We start from the raw sequence: 23,491 nt of genomic DNA, 5'->3' as shown, positions 1-23,491 counted from the left end.
TTACATAGTACTTATTATTCAATAAGAGTTATTTCACCCAATTGTTTATTATTGAAATTATGATATTAACAACGCAATTACCGCCAAAAAAAAATCAACAATTGCAAATCAGTCTTTATTCTATGCGAAATACAATTTATATTTCCATTTTCTATTACATAATATCTGACACGTTTTTATTAAATTTAAATGCCTTTGGCTCTTTTTAACATGCATTAAAAAGTCTATTTATAAAAAGCGAGATTTTTTCCATTGCTGTATTTTTCACAATGGAATTGCCAAATCAAGAAATATAAATATAAGCGAACTAAATTTTCAAATATTTATGCTTTCTATAATATTTTAATATTTTTATTATAACTTTGCACAAAATATATATGCCACGTGTTTATTATTTGTCAGCGTGCTTTGAACAATTCGTAGGCAATGCTTTTTAATTAGTTGAACGCCTAAAGCGCTTTTGCATTTAAAAAAAAAAGTACAGTGGAGATATGTCCATATATACCTTTGCTAAGATATTATTTATTAAACTGCAGGATTGTGCTTTAAATAATACATATTTATTGTTCATATCATTTTGCATCTCAGCAGGGGTATAAATTATTCGGAATTCCGAAGCTCAAATAAACTATTATAAACTTTTATTGAAAAATTCATTTTTGATCAACAAATTTTTTACTAATTTAGTTTCTTTTTTCTCTGACATGCTTGGCTTGTAAATCTAACGCATCTATCGCAATGTAATCGAGCAAATATGTTATATATATCTGAGAGAGTTACCTATGACAACTACAACAACAACATGAACAACAAGTACCACTGTATCTACAACAACAACTACTACAACAACAACAAAGCTTTTCGGCCACATCCAATGTGTTTGCATTGAGCAACGCACAAAATTATGCAATAGTTATTTTTTTCGTTTCGTGTTTATTTGAAAGTTCAAATTGAATTTTCCACTAACATTTTTTATGTACATGTTTTTTGATCTCTTAATGCTTGAATTATTTCCTGCAATTTATGTTTTACTTTAATAATGCTGTAAACATGCTTAATGCAATGCTTTTGTATTATTCATATTTTTTTTTGTTGTTTTGTTTATGCTTAATTTAATTTTTGTTGAATTTCATATTATTTGATTTTATTCTCATTTCTTGTTATATTTTTTTCTTTGTTATTTTCCAGCTCAGTTATTAGCGCAAGCCAAAAATTGTTGTAATAAATTAGTTAAACACAAAATTTAATGCTTTTTTCTAAAGTTCTTTTGCATAATTCATAGCAAAAAATTGCAAAAGAACCGTATAATAAATTAGAATGCTTATTTAAAATGTTTTGCGTAGCTTATTATTAGACCGCTTTGTAAAAGTAATTTTTTATGGCTTTGGTATTACAGCTGCGGTAAGTACTGGAAGTTTATTGAATCCGATTTTCCTTTGCCTTCATATTAATACAGGAGCATTATCAACGATTCATTCAAATTACAAATTTTTTATTTACTTACTTTTCCCATATATTTTGTATTATAAAATTACTGAGTCAGATTTCTTCTCAGAATTCTATACATAACATATATTTATTATTACTGAACTGAACTTCTGGTTCGGGGTAATCTTTAGAAGAAATAAAACCCGCGCTGATAAGAAGCATTTCCTTCATTTAGTTGTAAACAATGTTCAAACACATATTTATTTATTTACATACATATTATTTATATTTAATCTTATCTCAATTTTCGACTCATTTCGTTGGTGGCTCTTGTCCTTGACCTTGCTCGTCGCCCTTGGCAGTGCTAAGCACAAACCTGGCACTCAGCACCCGACCGTCCTTATCGACAATGGTCTTGACCACTTCACCGTTGTGCTCCAGAATATCGGAGGGCTTCAGATTGACCTGAGACAGAAAGTTGTCAATAGACTTGTCTGATGATTCAGCTGGTGCTGGAGCTGCTGCTGCTGCTTCTGGCTGGGATCGATATAGCACATTTGCTTGAGGTGGTGCTGTAGGAAGCGGAGCAAGAGCTGGCGTCGAATTAACTCGCACCGTGGTCGTAATTTTTCTGCCATCCGGTGTTGTTCGTGTACGCACCAAGTCTTCGCCCCTGGCCCGGGCATTGTTTATGTCCTCGTCGGTGATGCCGCCACGATCGAGGAGATTGCGCATTTCTGGCGTCAACTCACTCGTCGTTGGTGGATCTAATCCATAGGTGCTCTGGGTGAAAGTTCTTACTCTCGTGTTGTCCGAGGGTAGCTCGTTAGTTTCCCGATAAGTGGGCAAACTATCCAAGTTGTAGGTGCTTATGGTCCGGGGAGTAACTTCAGCCTGTAGCGTTGGTCGCGTTGGAAGTGGTGGCAGAAAAGTTGGAGTTGACTGCGACACCGGATCACTTGATGATGGATTCGATGCTGGCGAAAAGTCACCGTCGAAAAACTGAGGTCTTTGCTCGGCAAATGGATCGCGTCGACGCTGCCAGCTTTCGGGTAGTCCTCCGTTGTTTTGCGAGAACCAATTGATGGGCACCGTTGATTTGTACAGCTTGGTGGTGGTTGTCACAGTGTTACCTTGATCGTCCTGCTCCTTCTTGGTGGTCACCTGAGGTGTGACGCCACTAGGAAATGAAAAGCTTGGCCAATTGGCTGATAGCTGTGGCCCTGTGGACCAACTGTGGGTGCTGGTGCTGAACAGTGGTGTTCCATATGTCTTGATAGTTGTCGTCACCCTATTGCCTTGATCGTCCTGCTCCGTTTTGGTTTGTGTGTGAGGTGTGACTCCAGCGGGAAAGCCAAAGCTTGGATAGTCACGACTGCCAGGCAATAGGGGAAAGCTGCCGCCAAGACTAGGCCAATCGCTGCCCAAGTTTGTGGTGGTGAAAGTACGTCGATTGCCAATTGAATTGGGCAGATACTCCCAGTCGGTCTGGGGACTCGGAGTTGTGGTGCTGGTAGTAGTGGGAATGGGATCCAGCTTGGGAGCTGACGGCTCCTCAGGGTCAGTGCGAACGATAATAGATTTTTCGTCGGGCGAGAGACTGTAGGTTGTTGTGTGCAGTTGACCCGATGCGTCCGGCTTGCTGATAACCACCGGCTGTTTGTTGCGCCACAATTCACCCAATGTCGGCGCATCTATGCCAAGTTCTATGGCTTGCCTGGTTAGTGCCATGCTGGGTAAAGTTGCAGTCGCACTGCTGCCATTTAGCTGCGATAAGAAACAAATATAATTGACGTCACTTTGTGCAAAATACACTCCACCAACAACCTGACCTACCTCCAGTCCCAACAGGCAGCAGCCGATCAAAATCAGCGCAAAACTCATCCGTTTCATATTGTGTTCTCTATGCTTGTCTCAACTAAACTGAGCTCAGGCCTGAGTCTGGGTAATACTTAAGCTCCAGTTGCAGCATTATTTAGTCTGTCTGTATATATGGGAAGTCAAAGGTTATCGCTTCTATTTACTACGACTAGATGCAAAGCATCTTTATTCGATTTAGTGGGAATACTCACATATTATAAACAATGTTTTGTGTAGTAAATTACAATTGCGATACTTATAAATATTTGGATTTGTATTTACTCAAAAAAATTAATCTTATTAATTTCTATTTCATTGTTTATTAATTTCTAAATATTTATAATTTTCTATTCCTAATTGAATTCATGATTCTCTATGATGCAAATCTTTCGATGAAATAGAACGAATTCGAACATAGCATATACATACGAGTATATTATAATAATTTGATAATATGAAGATTTAGCCACCTACTTCTTATATGATTGCATTTGAAATATATCCATTCAATTGTAAAAAAGGGAACACATTGTAAACTAATAGTCTATATTAATTTGCACTTGTCGAGCTTACTTTGAATACTTTCAAAATTCTTTGGAAACTTTTTGTATACACCCGCAAGAGAAAAAAAACACCCATAATCTTTTGATAGCTTGGCATTGTTCTCTGAGCGTGGTATGTTGTTGACACATTCAAATTGCTTTACAACCAGTGCAAAAAAACTATTCAATTGGAGCACAGTTTCAGTTGAAAATATTTATACATATATTATACTTATATATTATACTTGTATATATGAAGTCAAATATTTATAAAAATTTTGCGCGTAAATAAAAGGCATTGACTGACCAACCCGACAACACAATAAAGCCAACTGCCAACAAAGCTCTTGAAATTGTTCGAACAAAAAAAATACGCACATATTTTGTGTAAATAAACAGAGCATCATATCAATTAATTTGCCGCAAAGGCTTATTAATACACTTTCGAATATGAGCAAAAAATTATTTTCAATTCATAAAGTAATATACGCTTAATATTATATATATGCATTTTACCATATGTGAAAATAGAAAATACCTAAAGATTCGAATTATAGAAATATTTTCAATTTGAATATGATTCTTTCGACTAGAAATTTTTAAAACTGTCAATTATTCATTTTCATATTTCTTTAATATTCGAAATTTTTGTTTATTATTTTTGGCCAAAATTCAATATTTTAAAAGTCCCTGAAACGTTAAGTCATTTAAAAATTTTTAAATTAATAAAAATGTATATTAAAGGTATATCAACTTTTTAAAACACCTTATTTGAGGATAGTGTGTACAAATCAAACAAATGAAAATAAAATACGCGATTTCATAAATTCGCAGTGAAACTATAAAAAAAGCAACAACAATGAGCAATGAGCGACAAATATAAAATTGTATTAAAGTTTTAGCTTTGTGAGCTTGTTTGTTTGTGTGTCTATATGAAGGTTAGAAGAACGCCCAAAAAAAATAAGGGATACCGAAGATGCTGTGTCTGTGATACCCCGGGAAGGCTGAGGTTATGGTCCAGCGGCGGTTAGCGACGTTGTCCTGGGCTGGGTGAGAAAAGGGTACAGGATCTAAAAAATAAAGCAGAGCTTGCGGAGCAGGGACATCAGCTAGCTGTCCGGGTTACTGTTACCCAGTCAGTCCGGGGACAGGATTTACGCTAAAAAGACGCCATAAACTTTGAATGCCGGTGTAGGGAGTAAAAAAAAGGGACCGAAATTGGAATTTGATAGACGCCTGGGCCTGGGCATGGGACTGAGTCTGAGTCTGAGTCTGAGTCTGGGCATGGGCCTCACTCAGTCTGTGACTAGTCCAGTGCAAGGGTCCTCGTTGCTTTTGCAAAGTTCAGAGGCCGCTGCATAGAAGAAGAGGGGAGCAAGGGGGGTGCAATCCAAGTATTGACGACTTTTTAAAAGGGTCGAGTGACGTCGAAGCTGTTAAGGACGTCGCAAGCAAAGAGAGAGAGAGAGAGAAAGAGAGAGAAAGTGAGGGAAAGGAGAGCGAGCTGGCTTGGCGCGTGTAATAAACCAAGCGATTTTAACGCTTGCGAGAGGAGTTAGGGATAGGGGGTGGTGTAGGTGTCGCTCTTGGCGTGTTTTGGTGGTGTGGGTTGCTAGGTAGCTGAGCTGGCCAAAGTTATAAAACTTTACAGTTAACTAGGCTTGGCAATCAAGCTAAAAGCAAAGGCGTCGTCGTCATCGTCATCGCCCTTTCACCCCCTATTTCTTCACCCCCTCAAGCACTGCAAGTGCCTGTCGCGTCACGTCTGGCGCCACCTAGCGACCGTTGCACGAGACATGTAGCCAAAAACAAAAACTGAAAAAAATATGTATGCGAAAAAGAAAGCAACACAAAACGGAAGGCAAGCACCTCTAAACGTGGACAGTTGAAAACACACACACTCGCACACATTCACACACACGCTTCCACAAAAACAAATACCCCCAACGCCCACTTGTGGCACACCATGTGTGTCCAGTGTGCCCAGCGTATGAGTGTGTGTGTGTGTTCAAACTGTCCCTTTGAGCAGTCAGTGAGTGGGTTTTGACTCCCCGCCGGGGTTTGGCTTATCCAATGTGCCGTTTGTTTGCTCAAATCGCTTCTCGTTTTAAGCATTGCCTTTTGTTGCCGCCTTTTGCCTTTCCACGTTTTGCCATTTCGTCTGTCTCTGTCTCCTTTATAGACATTGTCTATGGGTCCCTCCCAAATGGCCAGCACCTTTTTCCGTGAGTACCTTGTGAGTACGAATTAAATCCTATTCACTACGCATTCACATAAGTATTTACTTAAATAGATTTAAAAATTAGAAATTGTTTCAATCATTGAATTAGAATTAAATAACAATTGATGAGTCAATTTGAAAAGACAGAAGCCCAAAATATTATTCTTTTTTTTCACTCTTTAAGGCAATTTCCAATAATTAAAGCAATAGGCAGTTTTTTAGAAATTAAATACTTCCCTATGGCATGAGTATGAGGTTGGGCTTGCATTAATTTTCCCTAGAATGTGTTGTTGTGGCACTTTATTGCTATACTGCAGTATACTAGGTGAACTACCTAAATAATCTAAATCTATGAAAAAATGTATTAGAAATTACAAAATTTAAAGCATACTTTTAGGTGCCACAAGAAATATGTTTTACTTGGTGTGAATTATTGCTAACTAAAAAATGTTCATTATAAATTTAAAACCACTTAATATAGGCCACAGTTTTTGACTTTTCATATCCACAATTTTAAATTTTTAAGAACTCTACTTAATATTTGTATTTCTTGAATGCAACTTGCATCACATTTTTAATTCCTCAAATTGATTTGTTGCTCGATTGATTGTTCGAATGAACAAATTCTAAAATTTCCGATAATTTCCTAATGTCATTAAATTTTAAGCAGTTTTCTAAAAAAAATTAATGAAAATCAATAACTCCTATATGTTTGTAAAAGATGTTACAAAAATGGACATATTCCAAATGACTAATAATAAGTCCCCAATTAAAGATCTCGTTTGTACATCGTAGAATACATAGAAAATAGATTCAAGAGTCACTTCTATGGAAGTCTACATTAATGTAGACTACGGATACAAAAAAAAAATGTTTGGTAGCCAGACAAAACGTTGTGCAAAGGTGCTGGAGTTGGAATATTTAGCGAGGGGTTGGGGAATAGGAGATTGGGCAAGGCAACGGCACGCACCCTTGGAAGGTAAGGAAGGCGCAAAAGCAACATCAAATAGAGCTTTGGGTGCTACCTCGCTTACGCTCCAGCAGACCCATTGCTCCCTCTCACTTCACATTTAGCCAAGAGAAGGAAGGGGAACTGGGCACGTCAGCCGTTGATGGGGCGCATGGGGTTGACGGAGTTTTAGGTCCGTTGGAACAAGGGTCGGGCACTTCTTCATTAATTTTCATGGCGGCACAAGAACAATGAACGGAACGAAACATAGTCCCAGTGCCGTCTCCACCCTCCCTCCCTTTTCGCTCAATATGAAAACGTAGAAAACAGAAATGATGAAAAAAAAAAATGAAAAAGTAAAAGAAAAGCAGGAAAAGTTACTCCTGCTGCCAAGTTGTGGGTGTGTTTTTGTGCAAATGAGTAGAGAGTGAAGGCAGGCACTGAAGTGCCAGTGGAGTTGCAATGGGTCTAGAGGGCTGTCTGTGTCTCTATGTCTCTGTATGTGTGTGTGTGTGTGTGTGGGTTGATTACTTTCTGTGTTAGGTGCCTGTCCGTCCACGCCCAACGCCCACAGCCGCCTTTCAGGGCACAAAACTTCTGAAGGCAAGTACGCATTTTTATGTTTGCTCGCCTGGCTAGCGGTCCTTATTTTTTATCGCAGCACTGGAAGCCCTTTTTGCCGTTTTTCCCCCTCCCGCACATCGCCTCCATAATGGAGGACAGGCAGAGACAATTGTCGACGCAAGCGAAGAGACAGAGTCTGTGCTATGCTGAGGATGGGATGGGAAAGAATTGCAATTTTTGCGAAGAAAAAGCCAAGAAAACGTCTTGGAAACTGTTTGACATGCTCAGCCTCCCTTTGGCTAGAGCTGAACGCTCTAATGAATTTCCGTCCAAGTCCTTAGAAAGAAAACGCAAAAAACTCACAAAAAAAGAAACAATTAAAGTGGACTTAGCATGGGGTTTGTGGAGTGAATGGAAAAGGAGAAGGAGTAGGGGAAGTCTGACGCACCCATAATCATAATTGCGCGTCCAGAAAGTTACCCCTTGGACTTGTCGATTCTGTTCTCGAGTTTCAACTGGCTTCGCCTCTCTATTCTATTTTATTTTTTTGCACTCTAATTGTTCAGCCAGTATTCCTTTTTTTTTTGTTGCTCTTCGTGTTCTTATTGCGTGGCTCTTCCAATCCCTTTGCTTAATTGTGTTCCCGGACCGTCTCCCTTTCTGATATCTGTCCTTCAATTTCTCCTTCTTTTTTTTGGTTTAAGTAAAATTTTCACTTGCTTTTAATTTGTCAATTTTGTGCTGAACGAAGCTTCCATCTTTTTTACCCTCTACTTCTACTTCTACTTTTTCTTTTACATTTTATTTTCTTTTTTTTTTGGTACTTCTTTGCTGGACATTTTTTATGTTTGCTGATGAGCTCTAAAAGTTGCAAAACAAGGTGGCAATTACTTATTTTGGCTTTTCAGCGACTTGCGTGATAATTACTAGGCAGATTCTATTTCCAAGAAGACCGTTTCAGGGATTCTCATTTGGTTCTTTATGTATTAAGAATCTTCTAGTCTATATAAATAGAACAAAAAATATATGAAAATACGATTTTATGCTGCTGAAAGCAAGACCCAATTGAATATAAAGTACTCCCATTGAAATTAACTAAATATTGCCCTTGGCCTATTCATATATACATATATATATATATTATTCTCTTTCTATGTTCTCTAATTTCACATTAAATTTTTCACATTATAGTATACTTAACAATTGAATTCGTGAAAAAAACAATAGCATATTAAAAAGAAAGTTTTGTCTAGTTCTATATGTTCGAATTTTCATTTTATAGTTCATTCAGAATATCATATTTGTGGTAATATACTTATATGTATATATAACAATTGACCAGATAATTCATAACTTAAAAACTGGTTTAAATTATACAAAATTTTTGAAAATAATGATTCTATAAAAATTATATTTTTAATTCCACAAAAAAACCCTTGTTTACTTCCTGTTTAACATTTCTCTTATCTAATGATATGACACATTTTCAACCCTCAATGTATCTAACTTCAATTAGAAACAGGGAAGAAGTAAAAGAAAAAAATAAATTGCCACCGATTGAACTTCCGTTAAGTACGATGACAAAGCAACAAACATAAGCATAGCAATAAAAATAACATCGACGATGTGATGACAAATAAACAAGCGATTAAAGTCAATGTAAAACATAGAAAAAAATATGTAGCGAGAGAAGGAAGGAGGAAGCAACGAAACTGGCAATAATGAATTCCTTTGGCAAACACAAATTGATAAATTAAACGCCACTTATGACAAAGTGAAGAGTGTAGCAAATACTCGTAAACAAACATAAAAAAAACGAAAGATGGAGAAAAGAGAGCAAGCGTAAGAGAAATAAAGAAATCAAAATAAACGGCAAGGACACGCACGAATACAACAACCAAAAAAAAAAACGAACAACAACCGCAAAGTGCACGCAAATTGAAGCGGCAATAAAAAACAGAACATAAACAAGGCACAAAATAAAAGTCAAAAGACACACACATTCTTTCTCCCATATTTCCGGTCACCATCTCTCTTTCTCTCTTTTTGTCTCTGCACACACAGCAAACGAGTTGAATAAAAAATAGAAGCAAAACAATTAACGTCCTTGGCGAAAATATTTTTATTTTTTTTTTGCACGAAAGTCAAAGTGGAGGAGAGAGAGAGAGAAACTTGAGTTTGGCCATATAAAAGTGCAAAAAGCAAACGAAGAAATTATACACAGCAGAAGGGCAAGAAGGAAGGCGCCGCAAAAAAAGCAAGTGAAGCAAAACAAACAAATAAACAAATAAAGGCGAACAAACAAAACAAAACGACGGCAACGCCAAAGTCGACGTCGACGCAGACGCCAACGTTGACGCTGACTCTGACGTTAACGTTCTGAGAGTGTTGCGTCGTGAGAGTCCAAAGAGAAGAAGACAATGTTGTTGTACGAATGCCGAGATGACGATGATGACGACGACGATGATAATAATGATTGTGCACACGCACACACGCAAAGAATTGCGCAGGCAAAAGTATTTGGAAGCAACAAAAACCAAAAAAAAAGACAAACTAGAAAACGAGCAAAAAATACTCAATGACAATGCCAGCAACAACACAAGAGCAACAAGAACAAGAAGAACAAGCGAGCCAGAGACAACAACCTGTTGAGTCTGACACACACACACACACACATATACACGCACACAATGAGAGACCTGCAACTCAAGCGGAAATGCAAATAAACAAACACGAGGAGCAAACGAGACAAGGCGAGACGAGACGCGACGCGATGCGGAGCGTGAGAGAGAGAGAGCAAAGCAGAAGAGAGCGAGATGGAGAGTTAGCAACAGAAACTCGCGTCGTTCTCAACTACAGCTGCCACACTCACACATACATATATTTATATTTACACGCTTTGAATAACATTATGACAGTTTCGCCTTTTTACTTTTAACACTTTTTACAAAACATGCAACAAAAACAAGCGCGTTAAAAGCAAAACAAAACACTGCAAACAACTGAAACAAACAACGAGACAAGCGAAAGTTGCCAGCCCGTTACTAAAGGAATTTACGACTTTTGCGAAATCAATTGAAAACTGGAACAGAAAACAGACGCAAAAACTCCCCCCTTGCCCCATCATCTCCATCATTTCCACCTCTTTTCGCTCATCTCCCTCTGTTTACGAGCACAGCATTCGCCCTTGTCATGTAACTGGAGTGATTTTTGATTTTGCTGACCAAAACTGTTTTTTTTTTGTGTTTTATTATTTCTTTTCTCTTTTTTTGTTGAGCGACAAAAGAATTTTGATTTATCATTTGTGGTGGCGGAGCGAAAGGGGTTGTAACGGTACTTTGCACTGTACTCAACTCACATCACTCGATGCATTCAATAACTGTTCTGTGGTTGGGACTTTTGTTGTAATAGATACGCCGTTTGATTGCTTTGTAATTGGTTTTTTATTGGTGCCGACTTGTGAAAGGCATTTCGACCGAGTGTTGAAATATTCCTTGTCGATTATGCCAGATGCTAAATGCACTTCCAGCCCACAGACACATGATGGAGTGCTCAATGAAAAATGAATGGGGAAATATGTGTAAAGTTGATTATTATGAGTGAGCAGTAAAATTATTATTGTGTTACCAAAAATCAAGCGAAAGATAGAGATAGATTGTTGCCTTTTATGGCAACTGTATTATTGAAATATTCATAGCGTCTAAGCTTTAGCAAATCCTGCATAAACTAAGCTCTTAAAATTAAATGTTTATTTTGCATTCTTACTAGATTTAAATGGTTTCGATACGATACGTTACAAGGAATGCCATTAAAATCAAAAATATGTGAATTTTTAACCACTGAAGGATACTAAAATTTTGATTTATAAGTTTACACTATTATAAATAACAAGTATAATAAATATTATATTTCAAAAATGTAATATAGTGAAATCTATTAAAGCGAATCATATTCATTTTTCTATTTGCAATAATTTTTAAAGAATTTTGAGATCTGTTGATCTAGACAGTTCTTTTAAGTAAACACTTATTGCTTATTTATGGGCTTTAACCCACAAAAGTTTTCCTTTTCATCCTTCAATTTAATCACAACCAAAATTCAATCTAAAATACTTTTAAGGTATTAATTTTATTAAAATTAAAGCGCCTAAAATATGAATATATTATTTCAATTGATATATAAAAATTGTAATTTAAAACACAGTTCAAACTAATTGATGGATGATATAAAGCAAGTTTTATTATTTCTATTAAGAAACCCATACATTTTTATTATTTATAATTTATGAGATATATTAAATTATAATAATTAGAATATGTACTTATATTAAAATCAATTATATACAATTTTGTAAAGACTGTAAATAATAATATATATTTAGGAATATGAATTACAAACTTTATAAAATTATTTGTAAAGAAATCAATCTTTTAGGACTTGTATTTTCCAACAATATTGTAAATAATGCAGATAGCTTATTCAAGTTATTTACGTCATGTTCTGAGATTTTTTCGAAAGCGGCTAAAAGTGGCCAAAGCAATTAGCCAAAAGGCTCAAAGACTCTATTGAAGTTAGCTCAGCTTTCAATCGATTCAATGTTGAGTTTGAGGCACAATATTTCTTCTCTAGCAATAAGCATGCAAACATATTTTGCTAAAATCTTGAATTATATTTTGCAACTAATTTAGAGCAAGGCAATGCTGCCATCTCCCTCCCACACACACACGTACATGCTCTCTTGTTTACTCTAACTCTGTGTCCTCATCGAGCTGTCTTTTTCTCTCTATCTCAGTCTCTCAAAATAGTGTGTGTGTTGCTGTGTGACTGTGGAAGAAATGCATTGATTATGCATGCGTAAAGCTGAAACTCAGCTCACAGTTCTGAGTTCTCAGTGCTCAGTTCTCAGTGGATGCCACTGTACCAGCCTTTGATCTTAGGCATCCCTTTCCGAAGCTCCTCCACCTGGTCGACTTGCATGTAGAGGCTTTCAAGTAAAAAGATAAGATAGAAGGACAATTTGCAGGCACATGCGTCCAGTCCAAAAAGGCGCACAACTTGTCCCAAGATTTACCCAGACTCCTTCAATACTCTCTCTCTCTCTCTTAGCATGTTGAATTTTCTTCAAAATGCTGCACGTAGTCGTAAGTTGCCTTTTGTTTGCATGTGTGTGTGTGCTGTGCAAATTAAAAGCATTCATATATGTATGTATGTATGTATGGATGGGACGCCCTCTTGGGAGAAATTACCTCATGCTCCTCTGTCACGAATTATGCACAAAACTTCATTCGTTCAACGTTGCGTATACGTAACATTTGCTTGCTCCCAGCCAGCTGCTGCTTCTGCTGTGTGTGTTGATTAGATTTTCTTGCAAGAAAACTGACCAAAGAGTCCTCATACGTCAGCACAACCTGAATGTGTGTGTGCGTGTGTATGTGTGTAACCACAAGCACTCACACTCTCACCCACACACGTACATACAAATGTGTATATATAGAATGAATGCTTGCATTACTTTTACTCTAAGAATTTTTGGCCTCTCTATATGTTTGTGTGCGAGTGCATGCATTTTAAGAAGCTGACCACACACACACAGCTGCACATCTCTCTCCTCACACACACACACACACTAACACACACATGCATCATGTAGCAACATGCAGCTGCAGTACAGCAACTTTTTGGGGGCTTTTCTTGGGCTTTTCTAATGCACATTTTTGCATTTTCTCTAGAAAGAGTCGACTGCGAATGCGAGAGAGAGAGAGAGCCTTAATTTGAACATTTCTTATTAGTGCACACGCACAGACGCAAGTGCGAGCGAGTCCGATATATGTTTGCGAAGAAAGTGCAGCAAGTTTGTGGTTGAGGTTCCAAGTTTTGGGTTGTAGGTTTTTTGGGTGTCAACTGCTTGGGTCAGCCTTAATGCAACTCTATGTATGTGTGTGTGTTAGTGTGTTGCATTTGTGGAGGGTTGGACTTTTTTTTTGGATAATTGCATCGAACTCTTTTGAACTTAAACTCTATTTTTCTGCAATTCATTACAACTTCTCAGAAAACAATTTTTAAAACAAATTTTAAGCGATTTGTTTGCTAATTAAACAAATTATACTCAATTATCAATCACAAAATTGACGATTAAATTTCATAGAAAAGTAGTTTCAGTCGAATATTTATTTACATTAATATGTATTTGATAGAACACAACAAATCAAATTTAATACGAACATTTTTGTCTTGAATTATTCATGTGAAATATTTCCAAGACAATAAATGAGCTGCCTTAATGGCATAGCCATATAATCACCTCAAGAATATTAGAAAATGCTCAAGAATTATATAAATTTAAATTCACAAGTCGAGAGTGCAAGAGAGAAAGAGAAGGAGACAGACAGCAAGTAAAAAATAATAAATTTGTATATAAATACAAGTACATGCAGCTATCTGAAATATAAATTAATCTTAAAATGTTAGAAGGCAGCCATCAAATGCCAAAGTAAATTGCTCATTTATGTATAAAACTGGCTGCGTATACGACGAACAGAACGTTGAGTTGAGTTGCAACAAGAAAATGCAATTTCTTAAGACATTTTCTTCCCTCACAAAGTGGAAACCCCTGTCTAACCTCAAAGACTAAGCCTTCAACACACGAAAAATCAACAAAGATCTAAGTGAGAAAGAGCATACATGTGTATGTATAAGTGTGTGTGTGTGTGTGTGTGTGTTTGGGTGTGTGTTTTAGTGTTGGTCAAAATTTTAATCAAAATGCGTCTTAAGAAAAATGAAAATGCTGCAAAGCGGCAAAGGCGTGCGCTAGAGCGGGACAAATAGAGAACAACAATTGCTGCAAATCGATGGCGTTGCATACTTTTAGGCCTCCAAGACGTGGGCGTCACACAAGACACAAGGCAACTAACTACTCGACTCTGCTCGGCCATAATAATAATTATAACAAGACAAAGTGAGGCAAAGTGAGGGGACAACATTTTTAAGAGCATTTCACACTGGGCAACAGCAGCAGTTGCTGTCTCTGTCGTTTTGGCTTTGGGCTTTGTTGAAATAATTATAAGGACATGCCAAGTATAATAAAGGTGCAACTTAACTCCTTATCTTGCTCTCTGCCCATGTGTGTGTCTGTGTGTGTGCAACGTTGTGTAGGTGTCACACTTGCCACAGGGCCAGCAACAACAACAAGAGCTGCGTCCCAAACCCAAAACTAAATCCTAGGCTCAGTCGTATCCAACACACAACGCACTGAGCATCGATTGTCTGGTCAAGTCATTGATGAGAACAGCCCTAAGCTGACCCTGTTCCCCTCGCCCCCGACCACGCCTTGTATCCTGGTTATCCGTCGCCCTATGCTGGCCATCCTGGATATATTGTGTGCGTGTCGCTGCCACAGTTCGCTTTGTTCTATGATGATGCATCGCCATCATTATGATTTTCTATACATACGACTACAACAACGTTCTCTGCCGGAAACGGTTGCTCTCCTCGTTTGGGGGACAGATATGAATGTGTATGTGGGTGTATTTTGTTTGTGTTTGTATATAATTTTCCACATATAAATATGCATATGGAGCCACCTTGATCCCTCCTCCATTGGACTGCGCCTGCTGACTGCCTGCTGTGTGTGAGTAATTATGTGTGAGCGCGTGTGTTGTTTGTGTATTGGTATTATTATTATTTTCGTTTTTTTTTTTATTATGTTTTCATTGCATTCCTCTGTATGTTTTTAGCCCCGCAACTCGACATATGCAAGCGGCGCTCATTCAATTAAACGCATTAACTTGATTTTCAATTAACTTTAAATATACGATAGAGATTTTTACGATCAATCTACAAGTATATAAATGCGTTTCTGATTGCCAGCCGTAACCAAGATATTATGATGCGTAAATCGTTATGCTTATCACATTATCAATTGCAATATAATCTGATTAACAATCAACTAAATGCGCTTGGAATGAGGTGCGAAACTTGTCAGTGCAATGTTTCAAATGCTTTACAATCGTTGCGTTGAAATAAATTCAAAATTATTAACAATTGTTTTAGCACACATTTTTAAAAATATTAAAAATTTCTTAATAATAGATTTTAAACAGTCTTGAAACTTCTGAAATATTATATTAACTCAATAAAATTTTATATTTGTAGCGTTTTTTTTATGACTCTCTAAACTTCACATCAATTCAACAATAACACATCTTGAATTGAATTAAAATATTCGTATTTTTTTCTCCGATTTCAAAGTATTTATCTTTTTATTGGCAAACTCTAGCCTCTCCACCAACTGAATTTCTTTTAAGACAAAGTGCGAGTATTGATTTAAAATATTTATTTAAAATTAATCTATTTAACAAAGAAATAAATGCGTTTGGAATGAGCTGCGAAAAAGAACAGTTTCATTTTGGAATATATTTGTAACATATTATTTTAATAAAAAAACTTATGAAATATTATTCTAATATATCTTTCTCATACATAGTTATGGGACTCTCTATATTTCACATCACTTAAGTATACTTTTACTCGTATCTTACTTTCGCTTGAATGCAATCAAAATATTCCTCATTCTTCTCTGTATCTCGTCATTGTGTTTAATATCTCTTTGATGGCAAATTCTACCCTCCCTCCAAAAGCAGAATATACTTTCATGACCAAGCACAAACTACTCAAAAGTAACTTTAGAAACATCCGCCGTTTCTTCTGCAACCCTTTTACTACTATATAAGCCAGCCCCAGAGCCAATTTGCCACCCTCCTTATTAGATGTAGCTCACACTCAACCCCTTTTGCATATATTTTTTGGGAAATTTTCACCGCTTTTCTGCCATTATTTCCATCAAATACTCGAATGTTTTGCTTAAATGGAAAACACAATTAACTGAAATTAAAATAAGCGCGCAGCGAGCGACAGTAAGACAAGCGAATGAGTTGAGTGAGAACAACCCTTATAGAGTCGTTAGCTCCGACCATTTCACCTGCACAAAATACTCGTCACATCTTGAGCAAACCCCTTTGCCTTACCCTTTCTCCTCATTGTTGTTGCACCCCACCACGAAGGTTGCTTTTGTGCCACGTCTTGCTGTCTTGCCTCAATTTTTAATCACTTTGTCACCCCTTTGGCTAGCGTCGTCGTCCTCATCGCTCTCATCGTTGTCGACGTCTAATCCTAATTCCAAGCGCACAATGCCAAACCCTTTTCACAAACTGTGAACGCTACCCGTGCTCAACCCCTCCCCCATATGCCAGATGCCTTACCCATCTCCCCCGTCTCCCACTGTCTCGCTGTCTTCTTGTCTCCCTGTCTCCATCCCTGTCCCATTCGAAAATGCAAATCAGACACATTTTCAGACCCAAAATGAAAATTCCTTACGAAAAATGCGACATTGGGTGCCTTTTTTATACCCTAGCATCAAAGGCAACTGAGGGTATTGCAATTAATATATAATACATGAATATGGATCTACTTATTATTATTTGGGTTTAACAAAATTCAACCTATAATATATATATGTATATTGTATTCCCAATACAAGGAACAATTATAGATTAAATTGTGTTTTACTATTTTTCCATTTATTTATTGTACTTATGTTACCTTGAAGTCCAGAGCATTCTTTAGTCTTGTTATTTCGAGTAGTGTCTACTTTTTACACTTTTTCTTTGGAGTACCACTTTGGAAAGCGAAATTTATTTTTGATTAGGAACACCCCGAAAAAAACCGAGAAAGAAAAGGAAGAAGAGCGAGCAGAGAGTGAACGATATGTATGTATATATCTTGCGCTGTTTCTGCTCATCATCGTCATCATCATCATGAGACTTCATCTCGCAACGCAGCAACCCCACGAGGCCAAGAAAGTGGGCCGGGATTAGGGGGGAGCGCCTGGGCAACTTGGTGGTCTCGAAGTCTTTTGCGCCTGGTTGCCTTGACGGCGACGGCAACGGCGACACTGGTGCCCAGACCAGACCAGACCAGACCAAGACCACGACCAGAACAAGGAGGAGGACGATTCCAGGGGGCAGCTCCTCTACCACTCTAATGCTCTAACAGAACTTGATGTTCTACCATAATCCTGCACGTAAAGCGTAAACTGAGCTTGCCTTCTTCTTCACTACCCCCTCACGTCGCCGGTGTCGTTAGAGCCGCCTGGAAGGACATCTTTGTATTATTTTCAACATTTAATTTGTTGCCTGCGACGACGGCAAGGACAACGATGGGCAGGGGCAGAAGGACCTGGCACAAGGATGAGGACGGATTGGACGACTTCAGCAATCTCTCCCAAACCTCCGCCCTCAACATTGTTACTTTGTTTCACATTTTTCGTGCCCAAATATAAAATAAAAATGCTCACGGCACCCCCCTCACACACACACTCACACACAAACACACACACACACACACAGAGTAAAAGTAAGCTTGTCCCCCCACACAACCAGCCCAATTTTGGTCGCTCGTTTGCGCTTATGTAATAACCTCGAATCTAATTACTTTCTGACAACATCGAGTGGGGTGAAGCTGAAGTTTATTTTTTCTTTCTGGTCGTTCTGTTCTTGATTTCGATTTCATTTGGGGTGCTTATGATTTTTGGGGTCACATGACTGTACGACTATAATTGCCAACTAAAATCACATTGCTCTCGAAATGGAAATGTCGTGGGATCGAATGACGAACTCAAGTAACGAGCTGAGGTCGTGGATTTATTTCCATCACCGCATTTGAACTATCTCACCTCACAAGTGAGAGTTACTTCTTAACCCATGCAGCGTTTTTATCTCCATATTTTTGAAGTCATAACTTTGGCATCTTACGAGGCAATCCAAGCCAACCCCAAACCACTGACAAAAAGGTGTGCTTTTTGTCTGTACTTGAGACCCAAACCTTTCATTTTATGCAAAACAGGCAGAGCTCACAGCACACTTGATGAGCTCAAAGAACCCTTGCAATGCGGCTCAAAATCGAAATGAAAAGAAACGAAACGGATGGGAAGGGTGAAGCCAAGGGTCGTTCTACCTACCCAATTTCCAGCATTTTTTCGTCCTCGCTTTTTTGTGTGGACCCAAAAGTAAACTTTTTGTTAGCCCATTTTGCAGCAGCGCGAATAAAAAAGTTATGAAATATAAAAAAAAGTGAATGAAAGAAAGTTAAGGGATCGGAGAACCTGGGGTTCCATGCGGCATATCCTTCATTAAATCGAAGAACAAACGAGCAGACAAGCAGCATGGCGTCGTCGTCCAGAAACAGAACGAGCAAGAGAACCAGGACCAGACCCAGAACTCGAGCCAAGCCAAGCCGAAGGGGCTAAGCCCAGGGCAAAACGTAACTCGCTAGCTAGGAGACGTTGATGGCGATGGCGATGGCGATGACGATGGAGATGGTGATGGCGATGGCGATGGAGACGGTGTAGCACACATGCACCATGTGCCGCCCAACACCACCCAAAACCCTAACCCCGCACTCAACCCCTCAAGTCAAAGACTCGAACCCCGCCCAACGTAGCGGATTTCTTTCATTTTAGTTTCCCTTTAGCTCGCTTTTGCTCCCTTTTAGCTGCTCCCTTTCCCCCTGTTATCCACTCCAGCTGCGGCAATGTGTGCCAATGTGAGCGACCCTCTTCAAATGTGTTTGTTGCCTTTGCCGCTGCCTTTGGCTGGCATGTGGCGCGACGACCGGACCCCACAGTCTCTCCCACTCCTTGACGCAACAACGTTTCAAATTCAACAACGACGAGGACGAGGACGACAATGATGATGGGAACCGAAGAACATGCCAGAGTGGCAGGAGTTTTTGGGAGCAAAGTAGAGAATGAAGGTATGGAGGAGGGGCAGCGACGTCGAGCACAAAAAAAAAAGAGAAAAAACCTTTTCTTGGCATTTGTTGAACAGGAAATAAAGTTGGAGTGTGGGTTTGTTTCAGGGGGCAGAATTGCTGTGAAAAAAAGCGGCATGCCAAGCTAGACGAATGAGCCAGGGCAGCGTCTGATGTGTCCTGGGTTTGGCCCAGGCTCTTGGCTCGCCCTTGTATAATGGGTATATAGAACTTGGGCTAGGGATTGGGAATGGGATTGGGATTGGGATTGGAGCTGACTGACGAGCTCGCGCGTTTCTCGTTTTTGGGTTTTTTCGCTGTGGGATAGATGGAGGTTTTATTTGGGCAAGGCCAATGGATATACCCAGGGACGTGGACAAGCAGGAGAGAAGTCATGGCAGAGGAGGGAAACGAAGCGTTGTGGCATGTGTTAGTTTGAGTTAGACCCTTGGCTGGAGCATTCGCCTGGGGGGTTCGCTGCGGTAACCATGTCGCCTGATAAGACACAATGGACATATCAAATTGTGGCTTAACTCATGTGTGCTCTGTGCTGCCCAAGCAAGTCTCCCCTCGCCCCTTGCCCCTCTATTTATCCCTCACCCTCTCTCCCACCCAAGGGGCGTTTTTTTTGCCTCTGGGGCGCGGCTGTTGGTCGTGCAAAAGTTTTGGGAGTTCGTTTTCGTTCCGGCATGCCAGAAGTAAAAATATATAAATGGAATTTATGTGCCATCAACCCCTAGCTGCCTATCCCCCTCCCCGCTACCCCCGCTTAGCCAAGGGTAGGCAACCCAAGCATTTGGTTTATGTGGGAACCTGCGACCAGTTCAAGCGGACAGTTCTAATAACTAACTAGCGCACGGCGAACGCTTCACAAAACCTTCTCGTTCTTCAACATTTTACTCGTCGTCTTCTCGAAATACGACTCTGACCAAGCCCCAAACACGCAGGTTTCCCTCTTTTCCTCGTTCTCCTTTCATTTGAACCCATTCCAAATGCTTAGACTGTCAGTTGATGGACGCCAAGTGCCGTGGAAAACATAATGCGCGTAACGTGAAATGAGTTTTGATGTATGAGTGTGTGTAGAGTGTATGACTGGTGTTAGCCGACATATAGCCTCAACTAGGCAGCCTGTTACATTCTTGGGTTATTAGGGGAGTAACTTGTAAGTTCATCATTTAATGTAAATTGTAAGCAAGAGCTTCCAGCTCGGTTAGAAAATTTGATAAATTGCAAAACTGAAAAAAATCGAGTTGAGTCTACATCAAATTAGTTGGGCTTCACTTTGGGAAATTGTTCATCAGTAGAATAGCAAAGTATTAACATTGAGCTTCAATAAGACGAATCGTACTTAATTTTGAATATAACGCAGTTCATGCATAAATAATGAATATCATTGCATTTAAAAATATAAATAAAAAGGACAATCAAGTATTTTATTGTTCTTTATCAAAATAAAAACATTTTTTTTTGTCAGTGACACTCATTTCAAAACACTAAATAGTCTCTTACTATACCCGCTACCCATAGCGTAGAAGGGTATTATAACTTTGTGCCGGCCGGAAATTTGTGTAACAGGCAGAAGGAAGTAACAAGTCCCCCAACATATAATGTATGTATATTCTTGATCAGCGTCAACGGCCGAGGCGACATTGCCATGTTCGTCTGTCCGTCTGTCCTTAAGAACACCTACATCTTAGAGACTATAAGAGATAGAGATACAATTTTTTTTCGACATCACTAGTTATGTTTGTAGGCAGATCAAGTTTGCTTAAAACTTTTACCACAAATTGAAAACCCAAGTGTAATTTTATAGTCATACACATATCATACATGTGTAAAGACTTTATGATTTTTTAATTTATCGTTTTAATATGCTCAAATTTGATTCAAAAACTTTTTGATTCCTAATTTTAATATCGAAAAAGTTTAAAAAAGTTCTCTATTTGTTTACTTGATCATTCTCAACATGAAAATTTATAGTTAAATCCTTGCTTTCTTCCCAGGAATTCTTAAGCTCAGCCTGATCAAAATCAAGAATTCACTTTGCCCATTATAAAACCAACTTTGCAATAAGTATTTATCGATAACCATTCCTGGGGACTCATCAATATATATCTAATCGTTTTATCTTCCTGTTTATCAGTCTGCAAGGCTATAACCTTATTTCTCTGCGCTGAACCAGCAGCGACCTCTCCCACAGCAGCCATTGAATGGGGTTCGTAACTCCCTAACAACCAGAGACCCCAACTCAACCTTTTCCATCTCCCCCATTTCTTTTATGACGATTATTTTTATGCTCTCATCCTTCCCCTCAAACTCAACTCAACTCGACGCGTCGTCTTGGCAGGCAGCTTTGACTCTGGCGATTGTCTCACGCCCTGGCAAAACTTTGCTGGCTGTTACCAAAAATTTTTGCGATTGCTCCAATTCTCTGCCTTGCCTCATCATACCCCTCAGCACCCCTTCGCTTAGTCAGCTACCCTTGCTCTGCTTTTGGCTCATACTTTGCTCCCCCCCGCAACATTTTCCAAGCTTAGCGCAATGGAAAAGGATTTTTGGTCTTTTATTGCACGTCAGACGTTAGTCCGCTCACAGGACTTCAGCCTGGCGTGACTCCTGCCACGACTCCTCGTCGACTCTTTGGACTCCTTCGACTGGAGCTGCTGTTCCTGTCCCGTTGCCTTGGCCATTATGCTGCAGCAGCAAGAAAAAATTTAACGTTTATTGCTTGCGCCAATGAGCTAGTCCTTCCCCTGCCTTGCTGCTCCTCCTCTGAGTCTCCTGCGCAGTCCTTTCAACATTTGTCGGGCGCCAAGTTGTGTCCACCCCCTCTTCGTGCTCTTGCTTTTGGGGTTTTCTTTGGCTGCCCTTTCGTCCTGAGCAGCGCCATCTTGTTGTTTTGCTGAAATGCGAAGGACATTTGATGTAATGATGCCTGGAGGCAGCCAGCGCTGTCTAAGTATGTGTTTGTATATGTGTATGTGTGTGTGTGGCCAACGGTGGTCCTTCGTCCTGAAGCCTGTGTGCTCGCCTTCGTTCTTCTTTTGCGAAAAAGGCACTGTGGGGGCAGCATCCTTCGCCTTCGCCTTCGTCTTTGCCGCCTGCGCCTTTTGTTTGAGTTCACTTAAGTTCAACGCTTGGGTCTTGGGTCCTGAGTCCTTCTAGTTTGTGCTCTACGCCTTGCCTTTTTGCAAACTTTTGCTCCTGCTTCTACTGCTACTGCTGCTGCTGCTTTCATTATCCTTTTTGGCGTATCCTTGGCAGCAACTGACTCATGTGGGCGTCTTGAGCAGTCAACGAAAAAAAAGGAGAAAGCCAAAAAGAAACGTGCAAAAAAAAAGAAAGAAATAAGATGAATTACTTCGTTTGGCTGCCGCGCCAATGACCAACACCCCTCCCTTGTGTCCTTCTCTTCTCCTCACAATACCCCCGCTCAATGCTTGTCATGACTATGGCTTGACTAGTCCTAGTCCAGCAGGACAACCCTCGATGCCAGCTGCCCTGGTCGGTCATCAATTTTCGTTCTGCGCGAGGGCAAAAGATGTCCGTTTCATTTGTGGCGCTAAGAGGTAAAAGGAGCTGACCAAATGGAGGCAGCAGGAAGGAAGGATGAGAGATGGAGGATAGAGGATGGTGGGGGAGTCATTGCTTGGCTGGGTTCCTAGCAACCGATGTGCGGTCCAGGCCATCAGCAGTCGCTAGGAGATTAGATTTGATGGGCTTTAGGTGCCGCCATTGCTGCAAACATGGCGCATGTGTCCTTCCCTCTTCTCTCCACTCGTCTCCCTCTGCATACGCTTTCTACTCCTTCTCCTCTCCTTTTGCTGAGAGAACTATGTCTTACAATATTATGTCCGAATGCTTTTTGCGCCACTGTAACTCCAGCTCCCACTAAAACTTTTCGCCAAACAAGCTGCATCCTGTTTTAGCTTCAGCTTATGTGTGGCCAGTCTGACTGTCTGTCTGTCTGATTTTTTTTCCGTCGGTGTGTATCTGCTTGTATCATGGTCTGTCTTTTCCGCAGTTCGTGGCTCGAACCGTCTGTCTGTCTGCTTGTATCCTCGCCTATCTTGTTCTTGGTCCTCCCTCCTTCTTCTGTCGCTCTGTATCTCTGTCTGCCTT

General features: G+C 39.5%; 2 protein-coding genes across 2 annotated transcripts in view; one reads left to right on the top strand and one right to left on the bottom strand.

The window, feature by feature from the left end:
* The window catches only part of LOC132798667 (uncharacterized), a 70,450-nt gene that overhangs the window by 3,219 nt on the left and 43,740 nt on the right, over positions 1-23,491 (top strand).
* On the bottom strand, positions 1,476-3,360 carry LOC132798482 (mucin-2-like). Its single transcript, XM_060810351.1, has 2 exons — positions 3,265-3,360; positions 1,476-3,195 (listed from the first exon to the last, which is right to left on the bottom strand). The coding sequence occupies exons 1-2, from the start codon at positions 3,319-3,321 to the stop codon at positions 1,741-1,743; spliced, it is 1,512 nt and encodes a 503-aa protein (XP_060666334.1). The 5' UTR covers positions 3,322-3,360; the 3' UTR covers positions 1,476-1,740.

This window comes from Drosophila nasuta, chromosome 2L (genome assembly GCF_023558535.2).
Source record: "Drosophila nasuta strain 15112-1781.00 chromosome 2L, ASM2355853v1, whole genome shotgun sequence".
In the NCBI taxonomy this organism is placed as follows: domain Eukaryota; kingdom Metazoa; phylum Arthropoda; class Insecta; order Diptera; family Drosophilidae; genus Drosophila; species Drosophila nasuta.
This window is presented reverse-complemented; position numbering and strand designations above follow the sequence as displayed.